The sequence below is a fragment of the Ambystoma mexicanum genome, chromosome 2p, assembly GCF_040938575.1.
Source record: "Ambystoma mexicanum isolate Mex_15411 chromosome 2p, UKY_AmexF1_1, whole genome shotgun sequence".
NCBI lineage: Eukaryota > Metazoa > Chordata > Amphibia > Caudata > Ambystomatidae > Ambystoma > Ambystoma mexicanum.
Window position 1 is genome coordinate 282,433,137 of NC_090923.1, and position 23,459 is coordinate 282,456,595.

General features: G+C 45.3%; 1 protein-coding gene across 9 annotated transcripts in view; it reads left to right on the forward strand.

Moving 5' to 3' along the window:
• Window positions 1–23,459, forward strand: part of PRKCD (protein kinase C delta) — a 1,081,757-nt gene that overhangs the window by 986,401 nt on the left and 71,897 nt on the right. For all 9 annotated transcript variants that reach the window (XM_069643552.1, XM_069643559.1, XM_069643551.1 and 6 more), the window contains one exon: window positions 15,152–15,243. In XM_069643552.1, the coding sequence (XP_069499653.1) occupies window positions 15,152–15,243 (92 nt within the window). The remainder of the gene's footprint in view (window positions 1–15,151; window positions 15,244–23,459) is intronic.

Sequence of the window (23,459 nt, forward strand, 5' to 3'; positions counted from 1 at the left end):
GCATAACATTCCATGCCATCCAGCTTCACTGTGCTGGATGGCTCAGGCTGCTATGTTGGCAACAACATCATAACACATCTCCTCTTCTTTTTAATAAACATCTTCTTCACAATAAAATATTTCACACGTTACCTCTCTTCACCGTGGCAACTCTATTCATATTCCAAACCTGGCCACCGGCCACCCGCACAGCACCCTTCAACACAGCTACCACTCTTACTGGGTCGGAATACAACATCTCACCCTTCTTTCTCACTACTCCTTTCTTTATCCTTACCAAATCACCACACTCCACATGCAATTCCTTCCTTCCTCTCCTCTTGTTTTCCCGCATGACCCATTCACTCTTCTTCTTTTTGAGAGATCTTCTCACCTCGTCGACAACCACATCAGACTCCCTGCTTCTGCCCAACCAAGGTGGGCACGCCATGGAATAAGGCTTTCGACCTCTCATGAGCTCGAATGGACATAGTCCGGTAGTGGGGTGGGGTGCCATACGTAACGCCCACATCCTATTCTGAATAGTCGCCAACTTGTCAAATCCACTCTTTTCCCCCATGCGAATACTTTCCATCACACATCTGTTGAGTCTCTCAACAACTCCATTAGTTTCTGGATGGTACAAGGCTGTCCTCTTGTGACTCACACCACATTTCTCTAAATACTTGGGAAAACATCCACCAGTGAATTGCGTTCCATTGTCTGTAAGAACACTTCCTGGGAGACCCTCACTTGCAAAAATCTCTTGCAATACTTTTACCATGCTTTCTCCCGTTATCTCCTCACAATTCTAAAATCCGCCCACCTAGAAAATAGATCAGCCACCACTACAACAAATCTTCCCCGACCATATCCCAACTCAACAGGTCCTAATATGTCCATGGCTATATCATTCCAAACCCTTGAAGGAACTCCCACATCCACCAGAGGTTGCTTCTTAGCTTCTAACCCCCTACCACTTCGGAGGCAGAATTGGCACTCGCCCAACCGAACTTCAACCTCCTTGTCAAAACCAGGCCACCAGTAATCCGTTCTCAATACTCCCTTGGTCTTCGCAATGCCTATATGACCACTATGCGCCAAATCTATAATCCTTCCCCGAATCCCCTTGGGAGCCACTGCTCTTTCCCATCTAAACAATATCTCATCAGCAACTGACAATTCATCTTTCACTTCCCAGAAGGGTTTTTCTTCCTCCAATAACGCTGCTTTGCTTGGCCAAACTGCGGACTCAACATATGATATCACCTTTCTCAATATCACATCCTTCCTTATTTCCTCCAACCACTCTTCCTTGGATACGATACCCTCTGTACTTACAAACACCATTTCCATCTCATCATTCTCTATCCCGTCCTGGGAATGAACCTTTACTCTCGACAGACTGTCCACTAATATGTTTTCTTTCCCAGGGATTACCTCCATAACAAACCTGTGGGCCTGCAACCTGGTAACCCATCCAGCCACCCTGCGAGATATTTTGTCCAAACCTTTCGTCTCAAAAATAACTTTCAACGGTTTGTGATCCGTACGGATCACAAATTCCACACCCCAGACAAAATTTTTAAACTTCTCGCCCAGTAACATGCAAGGGCCTCCTTTTCGAGAACCGAATAACGTACTTCCGCACCTTTCAAACCACGTGATGCATGAGCTATTATAATTTCAGATCCATCATCTTGCCTCTGTGCTAGGACAGCACCTAGGCCGCCCTCGCTTGCATCCACCGTAATAATCGTCAACCTCCTGGTATCAAAACATCCCAAAGGTTTTGCCATATCAATTTCTTCCTTGATTCTGGTAAACTCTACGTCACATTCACGACTCCATACAAAATCCGCACCTTTCCTCAATATTTTTCTCATTTCCACGACCTTTGCAGCATAGTTCTCTACGAACTTCTGATAAAACTCTGCCATACCTAAAAATGAACGCAGTTCACTCTTGGTCGTTGGCCTCTCAATCTCCTTTATGGAGTTGATAATGCTTTCCTTGGGCTTCACCCCTTCAAATGATATCTCATGACCCAGGTAATCTACCTTGGATACTGCAAATTTGCATTTCTCTTCCCTCAAAGTGATGCCTCTATCCTCAAAGATTTTCAGGACCGCATACAGACTTCTGTCATGCTCCTCCAAACTCTCACTGCATATCAGCACATCATCCTGAAAACAGAACACTCCCGTTACACATCCAAGCAGCCGATCCATAATTTTCTCAAATACTGATGAAGCTGATGCCAGCCCGAACGGCATTCTTCTAAACTGAAACACACCCTCATGCGTTATGAAAGCTGTAATCTTCCTACAATCTTCCGTCAACTCGACCTGATGGTACGCCGACGCCATATCGAGTTTTGAAAATACTTTCCCTTTGCCTACCATGGTTAACATCTCACCCATGTTAGGCAAAGGATGCCTGTCAACCATAACACACTTGTTGAGCTCCCGCATGTCTATGTACAGCCTCAAATCACCTGAACTTTTCTTTACCACAACAACCGGCGACACCCATTCCACACCTCCTGCTCTCTCAATCACACCCATTTGTAACAACTTCTTGAGCTCATCTTTTACCCCTTCTCTTAAAGCAAATGGTACTGACCTAAGTTTAGCAACGACGGGCAAACTGCCCCTTTTTAGAACAATCTGGTGTTGAAACCCCTTCACTTTCCCCAAACTTTTCTCGAAAACTCCTTTGTTTCATCACATATTTGCTTGATCCTGTGCACGGCAATGACACTTGGAGCACCTGTTCAGGGTGATTGGGGTCCAAACGGATACCCAGACTCTTCTGTTCTCTCCATCCTAATAGAGATTGCCCTTTTCTAGTGACGTATACTTTGCCTTTACAACTCCTTCCCTTAAACTTAAATTCACTCCACTCATAACCCAGTAATTCAATTCTGTCTTGATTGTACCCATCGGGACTGATATCCGGACGAATCAAGCGACTTACCACTCCACACATCTCCTTCTCAAACACATTTTTGGATACTAAAGTTATTTTCGAGCCTGAATCTGCCATCATAGACACATCGCGACCATTCACACTCACTGTCGCATACGGTCGCTCAGTCATCCTGATCACCATCCATCACAACATTAACAGTATTAACGATGACATTTGGCACTGGAAGCATCACTACTTCATCCGACGATCTGCCGTCCTCTTCCTCATTTACATAAAGTACTTTTCTTTGACTTGACTGTCCAAACTGGTAGTTCTTACAACAGTTCGCAAAATGACCTCTCCTCTTGCACCTTGCACATGTTGCCTTACGACCTGGACATACAATGGATGAAGCAAAATGCGTCCCACTAGCACATCGAAAGCATAGTCTATCCTCTCTTTTCTCAGATCTCTGCACTGTCTCTTGGTTCTTCTTCTCCTCACCCCCAATTTTATTCGACTGCTTGCTTCTTCCTCTCCTTTTGCTTTTATTATCTCCTACACTGAATACTTCACTTTTGCTTTCCTTAGGATCATTAGTTTCACCTTTTGATAGTTTGGCAACACATGCCAATGAGTGTTCCACTCGTTTCGCCAAATCTAATACCTCATCCAGGTTCGGGTCATCCTTCAGCCACAACTCTTCGCGTATTTTATTTGATCTGCAGTGTCACATGAACTGGTCCCGAATGTGTTCATCAAATGTTCCTTGGAACTTGCAAGTCAATGCCAAGTGTCGCAGGGCCGTCACATACTCCTCGACTGACTCACCCTGGGCCTGCATCCTCATGCGGAAATTATATCGTTACAGTATTGTGCTGGTTTTGGGGTTAAAATGCTTGTCCAGCTTCACCAAAGCTACGTCAAATTCATTCCCAGCATCACCCTCACTACCGTCTCCTGTTGGCTGTGGAAGAGTCTCATAGATTCTTTGGCCTTCATACCCCAAGAAATGCAACAATAGTGCCAATTTCCTTTCGCTAGAATATGACGTTCCGCCAGCAGCCTTTAAGTAATGTGCAAATCCCTTGCGCCATTGAGCCCATGGTATCTTCGCAGGTCCTGGTATCGGCATAAAAATCGGCGGTCCAGCTATCCCTGGCAAGCCTGCCATATTGTGTTCTCAGATGTAGCACTCCTCTTGTGGACACTACAGACCCGCCTTCTGCCTCGCTGCTCGTGCCTCTCTCGTGCTCAGCTGTCACTACTTCGCCTTTCACCACATATACAATTTGTATTATTTTCACAAATTGTACTATTAGATTATTTCCGTCTTCAGTGCGGCAGCGTCCGGCCCTACCACTCTTGATCTTTCTGGTGAGAGCCCAATATACAATGCATTATATATTTCAAGCGCCTTCCTCCTCTACTTCAGCATTGCAGTGCACACTAACTATCAGCTGTGTGGTAATTCACTGTTAAATGCGCTTCTACTAGGCGCCGTGTGGCAATCTTCTTCGGCTCACCCACGCCGCGCTTCTACTACACGCTGCGTAGTAATCTCCTTCGGTTCACCCACGCCGCGCTTCTACAAAACGCTGCGTAGTAATCTCCTTCGGTTCACCCACGCCGCGCTTCTACAAAACGCTGTGTGGTAATCTTCTTTGGCTCACCCACGCTGCGCTTCTACTAAGGGCTGCGTGGTAATCTCCTTGTCTCAACGGCGCCTCTCGCTTTCCATTCCGTATCCTTGCATAAAAGCTGAATGTGCTTTTAAACGCCACGCCGGGCCTCTGCAAACACCGCCCGGGGTGTGAGTGAGAGCCTACCACACACACACAGCTAGAACGCGGTGGAGCTGACGCAATGTAACCGCGATGACTGGATCAAAGGCCAACAGTTGCAGGGCCAGGCGAGCGGCACACTTACTTTTTGGGGAAATGCCGCCGGAGTTTTGGTGGCCGCTCGACGCTGGGGCAGAGCAGAGCAGCCAGCACACAATGTGTCTTCAGTTCGGCCTCTAACTGCCACTACCACCCTGGGGGGAACAGCGGAGCGGCAGTGCCTTCAGTAAGGTTGCTGGGGGTCTTCAACATCCCATCCTCGTCGCCATTATTGCAAAGTCATCAAAGGGCACTGGTAAGTCTATTAACAAGTGTTTATTTATGTTAATAATGGAAAAAGACCCCCAACAACAACCAGGGCTCCCTACAGTGGCACAGAAAAGATTAACTGACAAAGTTAGAACGCTGAGATACATTGCAACCTGTATGACCTCATCGGAACTAGAGGTGCATAACATTCCATGCCATCCAGCTTCACTGTGCTGGGTGGCTCAGGCTGCTATGTTGGCAACAACATAATAACAATATCAAACTAATCTAATCACTATCTGGCCCTACCGCTATGTCTGGCCTATTGTCTCTCACTGGGGATGGTTTTCAGTTCATACAAAAATAGTTTAAAAAAAATAAGCATTATCAGCTCTCCTGTTGGCCTCTTCAGATACTATATAAAGTATGGAGGAAGTCTCTATATAAATAAAATTCATCCCCACAGGTGATTTGACACTCCTCAAAGGTACAGCCTCTGGGTACCAGGTAGCGTTATTTAGAACATAATGTACCGGTTTCCCGAGGGTGGATCAAGATCAGTTCAGGTATATTGGATTATGGGTACCCAAGCAGTAAGCAGATGTTTTGCAGGTTTGAATGTGGTAGCTCCGTGCGCTTCAGTTGCAACATTCATTGAAATAGGTGGGGCTGCTCACCAGGATCTGTTGAGGTTGAGTCAGGTTGTAATCGCTGGTAATGGTCGATGATTGACACTCAACGGTTCAAGTTGGTGGACGGCAGTGATTTGAACCAGTGATCCAGTTGCTTCGGTGTACGGTTCAATGAAGCAGCAGTTTGAAGTGGGGACTAGTCATGGTGTAACCCCTGGTTCAAGTGGGAAGTGACTCTCCAGCAGTTCGAGTTGGGTTCTGTTGATGAGTAGTTGATATTAGTCTAGCCACGTGATGGGCTCAGCAAGAGCACAAGGCCGCTTCGAGCTGGAGGTGGTACAGTTTAAATAATTGGAGCAGTACCAGAGGCAGCCCCAGTGGGGATCCCTTTGGTTCAACGAGCAGTTCGGCAATGGTTCAACCAGTTTGTTGCGGCAGAGCAGAGGCTCTAGGAAAGGGTCTGCTCTCCCAGCTTTAGGAGATTTTGGTGCAGAGTGCCAGGTCCCGGTCCACAGCAAGCGTCACCCCCAATGTGCCCTGGGGGGCAGTAGGGGTAGAGCACCCTTCTGCCTTGGACTGCTCCTTCACCTCAGTAGTTGAGGAATTTGGAAAGTGCATCTCTCCAAAAAGAGGTCCAATTAATCCTTCTCGGGGATTGTTCCAAAGTGAATTAAAGAAGTGATGGGAGACCCCTTTTTTATGGTTTACAGGTGATGGGACTAAGTCTAGACTGCCTTAGTGGTCCAATCTCTGTTCTTGGAAGAAGTGGACTTGCCCTTCGGACATCACACCCAACTTACTTTGCTCTAGGGGTACTGGAGGGGACAGGAAGGAGAGAGTGAGAGGCAGAGAGAAACAAGACGGTGAAGTTTTCCTCCACTGGGCAGAGCCCTCCTGACTGCTTAAACCCGACAACCTTCCTTACTGACTAGCATCAAAGGCCTTTACAAATGCAAGACTCTGGTGTGCGGCTAATCCCTTTAAATGGGAGAATTCTCAGAAATGTGCTAATTCCTCTCTACCTTAGACACCTCAGGACTTTTGCTGGACTCTGACTTTTTTCATTTTTAACCTGAGACCTTTTCCCCACTGTCTTGTGTATTTTTCTGTGATTTTAAACTCTGTTTCTTTTGGTTATGGAGTCTGAGAAACTCCAAAAGCATCATCTTTTTACATTTTGACACACAGCACCTTCAGTGCAGTGCCACAGCAAAGTCTTTCAGATTTCCCAAAGGTTTAAATACCTTCTCTTGGATAAACTACTGTTTCCAAGAGCAGTCAAGTGAAATTGACTTTACTTACATGTGTAACTTTTTAGGCCCAGCACATATATCTTACAATAGGGTTCTCGAGGGGTTACTTAGTATACCCTTTGTCTAGTTTCTCATGTAACATTTTTATGTTACCCTTTCTACAATTAATGGCTGGTGGCAGTGGTTTACCATTAACTACCATTGGGAGTTTCTAATGCGGGCTGCATTTGCAGCTGCAGTAAAGCACCCATGGGTGCCTATTCTGTCAAAAAGGACCTGGTCTTTTTTTTTCGCCATTTCATGTTGGAAAGGTCCTTCTTGAGATTTACTCTGTGCGCCCTTTGTTTTGTCTTTGGTGGGATTCATTTGTCTGACAAGGGGAGGAAGTGAGGGAGGTGTGCCTGCTGCAACTCCTGGACCGCTGGTTTGCCAGGTGAAGCCCTGCTGTACTGAAGCTCCGAATACGCATTAGAGAAGCCTTTCAAGGATAACTTCTCCCCTTGAGTTGATGGGACCAATCAACTCCAAAGTGAACTCCTTTGGACTTCCTCTCGAAGCTGGCTGTACTTCCGCTGCTGAAACCGAAGTGCCAGGGAGAGGAACACCAAATCGAGTGGATCGCTTTTAAGTCGGACCCTAGCACTACGAATACCCTCCAGACTTCTTGATGCATGACTGAACAAACTGAGCCACCTCAACAGAGTGATGGACCCCAGAAGGAAGGAAAATCTGAAGTGGTATCCGAGAACCGCAGTGTTGCTATTTGCTGTCAGATGCGAGGAGCTGAAATGCCGAAGTGCCACTGAATTGAAGTTTGCCTGTTGCTGCCGCCGACTGTCCCGTTGTGTTGCAGGAGTCCCCGGACGTCCTCCCTCCTGTCCCCACGACTGAGGCCCAGGAACAAAAGGATCTACCAGAGTCGCACAGGAACAGAAGTCCGCTGGAACCATTTCTTCTAACCAAAGGTATTGTACAGTCTAAGAACTTACCACTTGTTTTGTAGCCTTACTTATTCTCAGTTGAGACTTGTCTTGGTTGCTTCTGTAGAGTTGCTTACATCGCCTACAACTCACAAGCTTCCCAGCTTGTGGCCCTACTTGATTCTACTTTTTCTAGAAAGACTTCTAAAACATTGTGCAATACTTTTACTTACCTTCAAGAAGTGCTTCAGCTCACCTAGACTTTTGCCCAATTGACATTGGCTGGCCTGGCTCCCTGAATGACTCTTCTCTCTTGATTGTGTGTTTTACCTTCCTTCCAGGAAAGGGTTAACTTGCTTTCCATTGGGGAGGGGGCCTGGGGGAAGTTCAAAAGTACTTACCTGCTTCAGAATATTTGTGTGATCTCTTGTCTTATTCAGAAACCTCTTTTCTTTGACACCAACTTCAGTCTAGCTCTAAATATACCAGTGATATATTAGTGTCCACAGTGTCCTAGCTATGTCACCTGAAGGTGTAGGAAGTGTCTGTGTGCCATCCCAATTGGGTACTTGCTGATTTAGAGAAACTAAGAGTGTGTATTTTGAAGTGTGTTTGTGTGTTACTGTTATATTGCCCCTTCTGAAGAAGTCTTATTTAAACTGAATGTTAAATAAATTAATAATTGTTTAATCAAGAAACATTGAGTGTAAGTTTTTTTGGATACTTGTCACTATGAATCGCGGTGTAACTCACCTACTGCTCACATTGACCCCTCTTGAGATATGCCTGGCTGCTCAGCCACACTACCAACCTGTGTAGTACAGACTTATACCAAAGGTTGGGTTCCCATTGCCATGAGGTCAGGGTTGTTGTACTGCCCCCAAAGGGTACTGCATACAATCTTTGCCTAACAGGTGTGCTCCTTTGATGCATGTGAGCAGGACTGCTGATTTTGGTATGCTATCTCTGGCAGAGGATGTCGCCTAGACTCACAAAGGGATCAAAGAAGAGACATGGCCATTAATGGTCCTGTCTTGTCATTTGGTGGCTTAGTCTGTCTGGCCAGAATACACATTACCTTTGCAACTTGAGCTGCCTCACAGGAGCTGACGCATGTGTGATATCAAATTGAATGTGGCTACAAGGATTAGAAGTAGTGCCATGCGCCATGCCTTAACTCGGGCATAGCTTTATTTTAGAGTTTACTCTGCCACCCTCATGGGCTACTTATGATCATCCTATATTTCGTACAGGGGGATATCTTAAATGCAGCCCTTTTGTTGCGGAAACTTGGCTGTCGCTCTCAAATGGGCAACTGTGACCTCTGAACCTGCTTTGTGCCGCTTGTAGATCAGGTGCTGCAAATCAGGATATTGATGTATGAAACAGATGCACCCTGTGCTTTTGGCAGGGAGCTTATGAAGGAGGAATCTGATAAGCAAATTACTCTTTCAGAGATGGAATTATCTGTATCATTTTATTAATTAATATACATTCAAAAATACAGGCCTTTCACCCCCTTCAGATGGCAATTCCTCACGCAGAGTCTTAGAGATTGATGATACCCCTGTTGGTGAGAAGCAGAGGGATAGACCAGAGTGATGAAGGGGTCTAACAGCCAGCTTGTTGTGTTGGAGCGGGGGTGGGGGGTGTCAAATCAGTTAACTTCAGTCTTTACTCTATCTGGACTCTTGATTCTGTAAGTGACTTCAATCCAGCACTCCAACTAAGTCAATGCTTAGTATGGGGTGCCCAATGGAAGCCCTTATTTATATATTTTTATGTCAAAGTTCTTTAAATCTGGATGATGAACCCTTATATAACGTCCCTCTCTTTGGATCTACCCGACCTCACTGAGCCAAGAAGTAGGTTTGTTTTGCAAATTCAAAGGTTTATTTGAAGAATTGAACAATATATATATCACACTTTTATGACTAGAAGAATATGAACAGTGATCAGCAATGGGTAATATTACAATATCAACAATCTCTTTAATCACTTAGGAGTAGGAATAGGAAGGTTAAGGTAGCAGAGAATACTTTATATGGTTCAAGGAAATGCAATGGTAGGAAAGAATGCAACCCAGAAATAAACTTGATATGGTTTCAATCAAAAGATATATGATCACTTTTTCCCCTGTTATTACTCACTCCCCCCACTATGCAATAGGAAGAGATGGAAATGAGGGCACACCGGTTTCAATAATACAATCAATAATGCAGTTCAATTCCAGTTCCCTGAGCAAGCCTAGAGAAAAAAGGTATGATTTTAAAACAGGCAAAAATACTTTTGAATGTGATTGTAATGAATGGGGAAAATATGCTAAAAATGACTTCAATTCAATAAATGGATTCAGAATGAGTGAGAGTTATTTTGAATTGGTTCAGCTAAACACTAGCTATGATTATGAATGATTATCAGATTGAAACGAAATTCAGCAGTTGCAAACAAGAAACGGCTATTCTGACATGTGGTGAAATTTAACCAAAAAGCAATTCGCAGCAACTTTTCCGCGTGCGGAACTATAAGGAATTGGAATTTCGTTTTAGGTTCGTTAGGAAGCTTAGGATCTTAGCTTCAAAATGACAGTTACATTTCGGTTCTAGGACGTGCGGTTCCAAAGTTAGAGGTTTTTGTGAAGGTAGATTTTTCAGAAATAGAGTCAAGATTTCAAAATGCAAGATGCGCTTTAAAGATTTACCAACAAGGATAGGCTTATACTAAGGAGCTATGAAGAAGCAAGACACTCAACGGGCAGCCACCAGAACGGCGGCGCCTCCGCTCTGATCGCTTGTCCGTCAAAACACTTGTCCCTCTACAGAAAATATCAGCGCAAATATGATTATTGCTACAATTATCAAGAATTAGGTCGAGGAGAGAAGAATTAAGGATAGACAACAGAGGTTCTGTAATGCAGATCTGGACAGATTGAAATGGATGGAATAGTATCACATTAAGCTAAGATTGGTTATGGACAGTTCTTGACTAGATACTCACTCCTATGGCTTTGGAATGGAGTGGGCCCCGTCAAGGGTTTGGCTGGGATTCTCTCGCCACCGGACATGTCTCAGTTCTGCTCTCAGCACTGCACTGCGGGCGGCGCGGTCTCTTGGACTGGATCTGATGGGTTCTGGATACAGCTCTGCTTTCTGGGTCTGGATCTTGGTTCTAGCACAGGGTTCTTGGCTAGAATAGCAAAACAGCACAGCCGTTGAATGTGAGAGCCGCTTGGAAGTTTAGGAGTTAGAATCCGGTTGCTAGGTTCTGCAGGCCTGCTGAGAAAGGTTCAGCTTTTGGGCTAGGCCTCTCTGCTTGAAAGTTGGTTGGTTCTAGAGTTTGGTTCTGGATCTATGTCTGGAGCTCTGTCTGGATCTTCTGGCAGGGTGCTTCACCAAGAAATCAGTTGAGTAGTGGAAAAGTGTGTATCCTGTCTGTCCTCAGCAGTCCCTCTTTATGTATTTCCAAAGTGGGTGGGGAGGCTGATTCTACAATGCCCAACCCTCTAAGGATCTGATAGGTCATAGGATTCTCTGTCTCCTGATTGGAGAAATGATCAGCATGTCATCCTGTGTCATCTTTATGGCTTAGCGGAAAACCCTCCCCTTTGCCTCTGTACAGAGTATCTTATTTTTCATAAAACACATATTTACAATATACACAACTTGTTAATACTACATAAATCACATGACAGATTAACTAAGGTACATTTCTGTTCAACTATCATCTTCCTAAGAGCTTTGGTTCAGAAATGACCAATTTATGCACTTTTGGTGGGTTTCTCAATATTATTTCTGCACCAATTTTTAGACATGCATGCACACCCCATCTGAGCACAATTCTGTAATTTTTCCGGTTCCTGGAATAAACACATTAGCTACAATATGAATAATTCCAGGGTTTGGTCTCAAAACATTGCACGGAGTCCAGCTTAGTCTTCAACTGTGAGCGTATTTTTCATTTTAACAATCTCAAAGTTTCACGTTTTTGGCAGTTCGGTACAATATTTTATAAGCATTTATCTAAAACATACATTTGCTGTGCTTTCTGAATCCACACAATGGTTTGTCTCCGCCTCCAAGATCTGGGCTGACTCAGAGGTCACATCTCTCTCCTTCCTGTCAGCAGTTTGTTGTAAGTCACACCCGAATTAGCATTTCTATTCAGCCCAAGGATTCCTTTGTCTGCACTGAGAGCAACAGGCCAGGGTGCCCCTCATAGTTCCTATTCACAACAGCCTGTCAATCTCTTAGCCAAGGGCAGGGTAAAGTCTCCTTTGTCCAAGGAGAAGGTGTGGAATTTGTTTGAACACAGTGTGGGAAACTTTAACTCTTAACCCAATGTCTAAAAATTGTCTTTTCTTATAATATAACTCACATTTTTAACACATACATTAAACAATTTCTTGCTTCAAGCCTTTTCAGAATATGGTTTTAAATTGTATCCACCTCTTAGGCTTCTGATAGCAAGTCTTTCTTTGGCATAGTTTGAGTTCCATGTTCAACTTTACCCAAAATGGTTTTAAAACGCCGGCTTCTGGTAGAGGTGAGTAACGGTATTACACCCATTTTTGACAGGATTTCTTCCAGCAAGCAATCCTCAAAAGTATACTTTGTTCAGATATAGATACACTTCTGTGGACCTTATATTTATGTAGATTCCAGAAGGAGAATGATGACCACCCAACAAGGAGTTTGGATCTTTTTGGGTGGTTTGTAAACCATGATTTCTACAAATTTGACACCAAATAAAAACTGATTTTTTTAAACCAGCTCTGTTTATTTTGCAATGATTTTGCTCTGTGAGCAGCCAAATGATGGGTTTTGGCAGTGGTCTCCTGTGTACCACTGACAAAAGTAGATGTTGGCCTATTTTTCAGGTTTTCACTGTGCACTTCCTGGTGATTTCTGGCGAGCAGCATGCTTTCCGGCAGCCATTATGTTTCTGCTGCCAGCAATGCACAGTGATGTTGCAGGGCTTGGATTAGTGGGTTAAGACATCCCACAATTCATGACACCAAGATAAAGCTGCTACATCTCCACCTCCTTTCTCTCAAAAAGAAAATGATCACATCCTTCCATCCCACAGTTCTCCTTCTGTATGCTCCTCATTCACATTTCACACTGTGACAAGGCCAGTGATTTGGCCTTGTCTAGAATGGATGGGAATCCCTCTTAACCAGGGGTGGGAGGACAACCAGGGAGAAATACAGAACCAAGACTGCCCCTATTGGACAGTGGCAACAGAGAGGGCCCCAGTTCCTAAACCCCTGTGGCGCCATATTTGGTTGCAGTTCCTTTTCTCCACCCTCACCTCATGAAATAGATACTTGCCAGTGTTTCTATTATTTTTAGAAAACCTGCGCCTGAAGTTCATGGGCTCTGCCCCAACAGAAGAGAAATCTGCGCTGCCAACATGACATCATTGGGACAGGAACATGCGAAAGTTGCTGGTGGGAACTGAGGCTCAAACTCCAAAAAATGCCCTAAGTGCCAGTACTACACAATGAGGGAGGAGCCACCGAGCTACACGGCCACATGGAAGTTCTTGCATAGCTTCCGGGCGAACCCGCATAGGTGCACAAAAGCCCCCTAGACCAGCAGGGAACAGAAAGGAGCCAAACCCACTCTCACTCAAATTTATTTTACAAGTGAACCTCAAAGCACAGGGAGCCGGAACACAAACTGGAGCGTTGCCCATCGTTGGTAAAAGGCTGCCCGAGTGGAGAAAGTAGACAAGGTTTAGCCGCTTTTCATTACTTTCCCTTGCACATAGATGCCCTGGGTGCGGAAGACTGGGCCAGATTAGCCAAGTAGAGGCGGCCAATCCCCAGCGGGTGGGGAGAGTTACAGGTGGTCAAAGTGAAGGGCACCCAAGAGACACACAGGAGGAAGGATCAGCTTGTGGAGTATATTTGTGGAGCAGATGAGGTCTTGGCTTAGGAGTGACAGTGGTTCTGCAGTGTGAGTGTGTATGTTAGTGTAGCGAGTGAGTAGAAAAGGAGGATGTTTGAGTAGGTGGTGGGTGGAGGAGAGCAGTAACTGTTGAAGGGGAGTAGGAGTGTGGAGGAGGGGAGTAGTAGTGGGGGAGAAGAGGAGTAGTGGGGGAGAGGTGGAGTAATGAAGTGGAGTCAGAGAAGTAACATCAAATTGTGAAGGTGAGAATTAGGAGTAGTAAAACATTGCAGGATTGGTGAGAGGTGCAAGGTGGAGGGGGAGATTGTAAGAGTAGGAGGGTAGAGGTGAGCATGGGCGTGAGTGAAACAACATTTATCCAACTAAGTGAGTGCAAGGCAGAATCACAATTTCCCATTAGAACACTAACCCTTGGACAGAGTAGGGTCAGTTAAAGAGGAAGGGGAACGGCCCCATGCCGCACAAAGAAAAAATGAAACCCCTTGGACTGTCTCTAAGACCCAGAGGGATTACTGTGCTGTCTGCAACAACCATTTCTTGGTAATGTTGCCTCTGATAAATGATCCGTTTCCATGTTCACGTTTTGCCCTACTTGTTTACCCCTTTTGAAATATTTCTTCTTAATGTATTCTGTTTTAATTGGTGACTGGCACATATGTGAATCATAAATGCAATTTCCTGCCTTGATAATGAGAATATTATTGGGACAGAAGAATCCAAAACAGTGCTTCATATTGTTTCTTCATTCTTGCATCTAGTTCTTACTAAATATTCTGTCAACCTTTACTTTAACTCTGCCTTTATTATTGTGACTGTTTGTGGCAAGGAAAGAAAAACACTTTTTCAAGACTCTAACTGGTCGTGCAACAGTAGTTGTATTTCTTGATTATACTCATTGGTTTGCCTGATTGTGACACCAACCCGGCACAAACCATTAACCGCAGGGCGATTTAGGTGCCCATATAACCTTGTAGATTGGCACCCAGCCTTTGTTTGTTAACTGTATTGTTCTGATGTTATCAACAAAACGTATCCTACTTACTTGCCAAACGTAAAAATCTTTCCACATTTCATAACGTTTGTTTAGGGGAGGGCTCTCTAAGATTACAAGTACCACTACCCAACCGCCCAACACACCCTTTATTGTGATAAATCTTGTTTGTTCGGAACTGCGTGAGACAGTGTTTTAAAAAAATAAAATCCCAATTCTTTATCTTTTTATCACTTGGGAGGAAGCAGGGGTGTTGTTGGCTTCTGCGGGAAGGATATTAGGCCATTAAAGGTTCCCATTCATTGTCATCTGATTGTTGCTGACTCTCTGGGTGGCAAAACATGACCTTGTAGCTCTCACCACCTCTCAACTCTTCTTCAGGCAATGTACACGACTACATGCTTTACCACTGCCGTTCTGCATTTTAACTGCAATTTCTTTCCACTGGACGTTTTTAGGACCATCTATTCTTTGTGATGGAGTTCTTGAATGGGGGAGACCTGATGTTCCACATACAAGACAAAGGCCGATTTGATCTCTACCGGGCAACGTAAGTGAACATTGCTTTTATTAAAAAAAACGCATTATCTGTTCTAAACCATGTTATCTAAATATTTTATGGGAACAGTAGTGCACGATTGCATAAAATATACTCCAAACTCTCATGGCCCTTATACAGAAGGATGTTTTTAATAGTTACAAAATGGTTTCTGCAGTTTTCGTTGTCCATCACACCCATCGATTGAATTTAGATTGAAAAACATTAGGCTGTGCTCTTAGCTAACCTATGTTGGGGAGCTCCCCCTGTGGTTTTCTTCTAATTATAACCCTAACGTGGAGATCGCACAAAACAGGACCTTTACTTACAAATATTTTTAATAAATTGAGAATTGCTGTATATGTACCTAGTGTACGGTTTACAGACATAACATTGTACATTGAGAAAACAAAATCGTAATGGTAGAGGCCGCATTGAGGACCACTTAGTAACATAGGGCAGTAACTGCTCATGTTTGCACACTATCCCAACATTATTATTTGGGAAGATTCTGTACTTAATTGTTGAAATGTCCTATGAACTTTATAGCCATTACACCTGATTTCAGTTGGTCGAACATACTCATATACTCATTTGTATTCTGTAGGTGTTTTACCTCCTACTGTACCTGTCATTGAACTTTTTCACCTTGGTCAACCTGGCATAAGCTCTTTGCTGTGAAATGATAGGGTGCACCCCCTCCTTGTTACCTCATACACTGCTCTGACAAAAACAAAAGGAACTGTTACTTCTGGATTAGTGGTAGCCATTTTAGAATGATCATTAATTTCACCAACTAATCATAACTAACTTTCACTCTGTGTCTCTCCTTCCGCACTACTCCAAAGTGCTTGAAAGGGTTGTGATGAACAGTCTTACCAATTTCTTAGCATCCATAACATTCAAGACCCTCTACTAGCAGGTTTCTGCTCCTGTCACTCCAAAAATACTGCTCTCATGAATGTGTCCAACTTCGACCCTGCTAAGCACTCCAATCTATTCTCTATCCTTGAGCTGTCTGCTGCCTTTGACACTGTCTAACCATCTGATCTCCTTAATACTCTTTCTTCTTGGGATTTGCGATCAAGCCTTTGCATGGATTGAATCCTACCATGCACCTCACCAATTCTCTGTCTCCTGGAGCAACAACACCCCTCAACTCACTCCTCTACTTCCTTGTACCGTCACCAGGCTGGATGGCTGATGATGCAAAACCAGGCCAGATTTTCTTCTCCTAGTTTACAAATCTATCCACGGTAAGTAAGGCACCACTGTATATCTATCCTTCTCTATCCAACTATACAAGCCTTCTCTTAATCTCTGCTCTGTCTCCTCTACCTCCTCGATGAGCCTTGTGGCTCCTCTCCCTCCCTGTGCCTCCTCTTTCTTCAGCTCTTTCTTCTTTCTCCACTTGCATGGAATTCTCTTCCCCTAACATCCGAGAAACAGTCCACACAGATTTGTTCAAAACCAAACAAAAACCCTATCCCCTCACCTCTGAGTTACCCTATTAACCTACCTCTCGCCTGCCTGCTACCTAACATTTTCCCTCACCTCTAACCTGCCTCTGTCCCTCACTTCCTCTGCCTCCACTCTAGCACTTCACACATCATGGTGACATCCCCAGCAGAGCTGGCCATACCGCTTACCTGCACTTAAACATTTCCAATGTTTGTTGTCCTTATTCAATGTATGTCCACTTATGTATTGTCCTTGGTGACTGTTCCATTTACTCCCCTCCAGAACCCGGTTAGAATGTCCCTCAAACTCACCCCATTGTAAGAAGCTCACCTCTTCCCGTCAAATCTAATTACTTATCTATTGTGCATTCTTTTGTGATCAAAAGAGCGTTGTTCCTCTTGTATTTAAATAAATAACCACTGTTGTGTACGGCGTATAACAAAGTAACTAGCTGTTCCCGGCTTAACATACGCAGTTCTAGCATATCTTCAAGGTCAATACTGGTCGATAATTCATAGGGTCACTTCTGTCCCCCTTCTTAAATATCAGAATTGCCACTTATCGCTTCCAGTAGGGGGGGAATAGGTCCCTGTGACTTATTAATGGCAATTGAAAAGGCTAAACGTATCCGATAGAATGAGAAGTATAAAAACAGTATCTAAGTTCCATTGATCACACAGGCCTCTATGATGTGCCTTTGTAGACAAGTAGTTGTCAACCTTGTTCCATTGCAGAGTCCCTGTGATGGCATAAGATTGCGTAGTAGCATAATTACAGCACCTTCATTCAATTTTAGCTTGTGAGGAGGCATTCATCCTACAGCGTTTCGCTCTTTAGAGACTGAAATGTTGAGCTGGTAATTAACTGTTCATTGACACTGGAACTGCCGTGACTTGTGTGACGAGAAGTGGGGGTGGAAAGAAGTAACTTCAGAATGTGTTGCGATAGTGGAATGTGAAGGTGACCGAGTAAAACTGTGGTAATTCTTTTTGTTGCTATGGATAGATAGATATATATATATATATATATATGGCCCGTTGTGTCGGCCGTGTAGTTATGGTTAAGTTGCTAAACTCATAGGAAGAGCACTTTTTTGGCAGCTTATAACTTTGCTCCCCCGGGATGAAAGGGCACCAAACTTTGCAAAAAAAAGTATATGGGCGGCTTTGAATTTTTTCTCAAAGTTTGGCGAGGTTTAGTGGGGGAGGTTCCAAGCAATTTCTTTTTCCCATAGAGTGAATGGGGAAAAAGTTTGGCACGACTACAGGCCAAACGGCTGGAAGTATCGTCACCAAATTTGCAGCAGGAGCGGGGGCTTGGGTCAGAAAGCATGCTTTTGTGTGTTTGGTGGCAAGCCTACCACTACTTTTTGTGGGAAGTACTGAAATGTACGTCCCCAAAAATTAGTGATATATGGGTCTGCTCCTCGAACCCATTTCCCTGTTCGCTCTGCAGACCGCAATGTCATTGGTCTGCGGTACGCCGTTCTGTCCGCGTACAGTGGACACGGCTGGTGGTTGGCTGGAGGGAAGTGTGCTGTGTGTCAAAGTTTTTGAGAAACGCCACCATGGTGCATCAGTGGACAGTGCGGAGGGAGAAGGGTGTGGAAAATGGACAGTACGGAACGGGTGAGGGAGTGAAAAGTGGGTAATGTGAAATATGTGTGTACATGGAAGAAGAGGGAGGAGTGCCTGTATTGGTCGCACGTACTGTCTGAACTGGCGGGTACCAACACAGGCGAGTACTTTGTGTGGTGATTGGAGGCAGGTGCCGCAACAGCCCCATACATTGTGCCGCCACTTGTTTGCAGACACCTACTTCTTTGGAGAGTGCTGGCAGGTTTGTATGTTTTAGAAGGGGAACATTTCGTCATTGACATTTTGGGAGGTAGCACAGGTGGGTGTGCAATAAGTGGTGCAATTTGCTGTTGTATAGGTATATGGTTGGTGAGCAGGTTGGGTAGTAGTGCTGGCAGTAGTGCTGTGTATGTGGATGGGTGAAGTTGGTGACATGGTCAAATGGATGGTGCACTTATGTATAGCAGTGAAAGTGTTGAAGGTGCACATTGTTGGGTGCATGGACGTAGGCCATGCACGCAAGAGGTTAGGACTGTAGGACACACACGCCACTAATGCATTTCGGAATGTGCAGCAGCTACAGGCCATTATGGTGCCATTATGTAGAAGTGAGACTGTTGAAGGCAGAGGTGTTGCTGGGGGGGTTGAGGGAGGTATAACCCCGAGTCTTTTGGTTGTAGCCCCGGATAGATGCCCAGGAGCTACAACCAAAAGACTAGCGAGCCCGAGTCCCGACAGTCTCTACATTAGCGTAGCCCCGGACCTACTCCAGACCTAGCACCACCCCTGATTGAAGGCCTAGACTGTTGGGTGCATGGCCAAAGGCCTTAGGCCATGCACTGAAGAGGCTAGGACTTTAGGACACACACAGCACCAATGTGTTTCAGAATGTGCAGTAGTTACAAGCTGGTGAATGGATGCTGCCATTATGCAGAAATTAGACTGTTCAAGGCGAAGGCGTAGACTGATGGGTACATGGGAGAAGGCGGTAGCCCGTAGGGGGTGCACTCAAGAGGCTTCAACTTTAGGACAGAGATGGTACTAATGAAATTTGCAATGTGCAGTACCTAGAGGGTTGTGACATGTATAAAAAAGGGTGTGCAGCACATTTGAAATGCTGCAGTTAGAAGCTGGTGAATGGATGATGCCTGCCATTATGTACAAGTGATACTGTTGAAGGCATAAACTGTTGGATATGATATGATATGGCATTTGTAACGCGCCTATACACAAGTGTTTCAAGGCGCGACGAGGCAGGGGGGGCAAGGGGAGACGGACAACGATCCTGCTAGGCCAGGTGTCATTCAGATCGCGGCAGTGCAAAGGGTAGAGGGAAAGGGAAAAGTGCAAGGGGGAAAGGGAGGGGGGAAGTGCAGTACAGGGTTAATAGCATACAGCAAACAGGATAAATAACAAGGGCCAGCTGGTGGCAAGTGCGAAGTAAGTGCAGACAAGTGCTGGGAAGGGGGCTGTAGGGATACAGACACAGTCCCGTAGTGCAGGGGTTGCCCTGGAGGCAGTGCAGGGGAGAGTGGCTGGGCCAAGGACCGAGAACGGTGAATGGCCCAGTTGCAGATTCAGTGCAGTTTCAGTAGTATTAGCAGGGGAGAGGGGGAGAGAAAGCGGAGGCAAAGAGGAAGCTTTTGAGGTGCTTCTAGAACCGGAGATGGTTCTCCTCAAGTTTCAGGGAGGCAGGAAGGCTGTTCCAGAGGGAGGCCCCTGCAGCGGAGAGAGATCTGCCCCCAACTCGTTGTTTGGAGAAGCGGCTGACCCTGAGGGAGTTGGAGGCGGATGAGCGAAGAGCTCGAGAAGGAAGATATTTAGGAAGAGAGAGTTTAAGGTATTTTGGCCCAAGGCCCCAGACGGCCTTGTGGACAATGCAGAGGGTTTTGAACTTGATCCTCGCAGTCACTGGGAGCCAGTGCAGTGATTTCAGTCCTGGAGAGATACGGTCCCTGGGCTTGAGGCCAAGGACAAGTCTCGCAGTCCTGTTCTGGATGAGTTGCAAAGGGCAGAGAGTAGAGGCGGGCAGATTTAGATAGAGGCTGTTACAGTAGTCCAGCTTCGAGAGAACCAGGGCTCTAGAGACAGTGAGCTTCTAAGGGAAGGAGAGGAAAGGAAGGATACCTCTGAGGAGGTGTAGCTGGTAGTGTGACTTCTTAGAGACGTCGGATATGTGAGGAGAGAAGCAGAGTGTGGAGTCGAAGATGACCCCAAGGTTTTTTGCCTTGCAGGTAGGAGCAGGAAGAGGGCCAAGAGAGGCCGGCCAGAGAGCTGCAGGGAAGGAGGGAGTGGGTGTGCCGATGAGTAGAATCTCAGTCTTACTGGCATTAAGGCAGAGGTCGTTGGCGGCACACCATTCCTGGATAGCAGAAAGACAGTCAGAGATGAGGGAAGGAGAAGAGGAGGTCGAGGGTAGCCTGAAAATGAGCTGGGTATCCTCCGCATAGCACTGAAAGTTGGGGCAGAGAGCAGCGATGCGGTGGGCGAGAAGTGCCAGATACTGGTTGAACAGCCAGGGAGGCTGGGAGGCCAAAGGCCACGCACTAAAGAGGCTAGAACTGTACGACAGTATTAATGCATTTCGCAATGTGAAGTACGTAGAGGGTGATGACCTGTAAAAATAGGGTGTGCAGCACATTTGAAACGTAATAAAGCAGAGCAAGTGAGCTGCCATGTCTGCATGTTTGGCTTTGGTGCTGAGGATCCTCTTACAAAATTGAAAAGTATTTGATGTGTAGACCGTAGGGCATGCAGTGAAGAGCGTAGGCCTTAACCATATCTAGTGCAGTAAAGCAAGTGTGGATGTACATCTGGTGCAGGATGGTGCTTGCGTAGTGCGGTGTGTGCAAATTTATTGCAGTAGGCTAGCGTTGCGAACTGAATGTGGCAACGTTTGTAGTAGTGGCACTACAGTTTGGGAATGGAAGTAGGGATGCCCATAGTATGTGAATGAAAGTGCACAGGGGTGTAGGACAGAATGTTTTCTTTGTACATTATGGTAAGTGGTGCAAATTGTAGCTGCACCGGTCCATGGCGGTCCGCAGGTTGAGTAGTAGTGCTGGTGATACTGCTGTGTATGTGGATAGGTGAAGAGGATGAAATAGATGACGGTATTACTTAGCAGTGACAGTCTTGAAGGTGTAGACTGTTGTATGCATGGCTGAAGAGCATAGGCAATGCACTGAAGAGGCTAGGACTTTGGAACACACACGGTCGTAAGGTATTTTAGAGGCTGCAACAGGCAGACGGTTGTGACCTGTAAGGAATGGATGTGAAGCACATTTCGGACGCAATACAGCAAGAGAAGTGAGCTGCCATGACTGCTTGTGTGGTTTTGCTGGTGAGGACACTATCACAACATGGTGAACTTTTTTATGTGTAGTTGGAGATGATGCTGTAAAAAGTGAGGCAGTGTGGGCAGCGGGTGCTGGGTTTGCATACTGCACTATGGAGTTGCAGTGCCTGTGTTGAAGGGGTAGCCTATTGGGTGTATGGCTGCATGGTGGGTTGTTGACCATGGATTGAAGAGTGTCGGACTTTGGGAAATTCACGCCACTAATCCAATGTTGACTGTGCATTTGGTAGACAGTGATGACCTGTAAAGAATGGTTGTGCAGTATGTTGCAAATGACATAGAGCAGTAGAAATGAGCTGGCAGGAATGTATGTTTGGTTCCGCAGGTGAGGTGGATGGTAGAATATGGTACAGTTTTGGATGTGTGATTGGAGATGGGGCAATGAAAAGTCACGCAGTGTGCCCACTTGGTGCACTGTGTGTATACTGGCAGTATGGCACAGGGTATGGTTAAACTGCAGCTTAATTGGGTTTTACGATGTGTGCAGAATTGTTGACGTAGGGCCAATGTTGTCACAATGTTGTGGTTAGGTTGGTAGTGAAACACCGCTTTGTGATTGGTAGTGGGTAGGGGTGAGCGAGGCTATGGTATGTTTGTGGATCGTGGTAATTGCGACTTGTTTTCGTCAATGGGTGCTTTATGGAGTGAGGGAGTTGGGTTGAAGTTCCGCTATGTAGTTTATGTTTGTTTACTATGTTAGCTGCCTGCATGGTATTATGCATGCATTCTTAGTGCTGTTGTGGGTGTGCACCAGGGTGCTGTGTGCATGTTGAAGGGTGTGCTGGGTGCGCCGGCAGATTGTTGTGGATGGTAAAATAGGGCAGCGTGTAGGGAAAGTTTATGGTGGAGGGGCTTTGGAAGTAAAGGGAACGTGTTCTCAGTGTGTTAAAGGGGACATATGGAGTTGTGTAAAGAAATGGTAGTGTACTATGCTGAGTTTCAGTATGTGGATGGTGTAGGCGTTTTTGAAAATTTGATAGTTTTGAATAGGTGCCAGTAAGGGACTGTTGGAGAAATCGAGTGCAAAGGGAAGAAGTATTGTGTGTGCTTTACTGGGGCGTGGCCTTAGCTGTAGCTGGGAAAGCGCACATGCCACATCATGCCTTTATGAGCATGGAACCTTAGCAAGTGGAATTGTGATGATTATCCAATGAGGATTGGAGGGTGTGGTTTGACTGAAGGGGCTGTGACTTATTTACCGAAAGGTAGATGTACTGAGGTTGGCGAACATGGAAAGACGGCGCATGCTTATAGTTGGTGATAGCTTTGTGCACGATCTGTACAGTTATGCTGTGGAAAGAGGCTTCGATACTGACTTTTAGTTGGAAGGAGTGCAAGCTTTTTAGGCCACAGTTTGAGTGGGGTTTCCGCTGCATGGATATTCTTTGCTAATATGTGGCCTCTGTTGGTACTGTGGATGTGGTGGTTGTGCATTTTGGAGGACTACATTTGGGGCAAAAGTCGTGTTTGTTTTTGCTCGTTTATTTAAAGAGTTTGATAGCTGTGATGCAGATCTTTCCTACAGCAAAGGTGATTTTCTCAGCGATCGCACCAAAACGAAAATGGGAGCATGCCGATGTCAGTTGTCCACATCTAGAGGTTGAGTGATGTTGGATAAATAGAAGCATGTGCGACTTTGTCCAGTGTTGGGATGTTCTGCACAGACTGACAGCATTAATAACCAGCAAGAGTTCCAGCGGTTCCAGGGAAATGGTATTTTTTTTACTTCCATTGGCAATGCTGTTGTGTTTGCTACTTTGCACAAAGCTTTGCAGAGAATCCTGTAGAAATGTTAGATAACGGTTCTTCTTCAGTGGGAAAAAATGTAATGA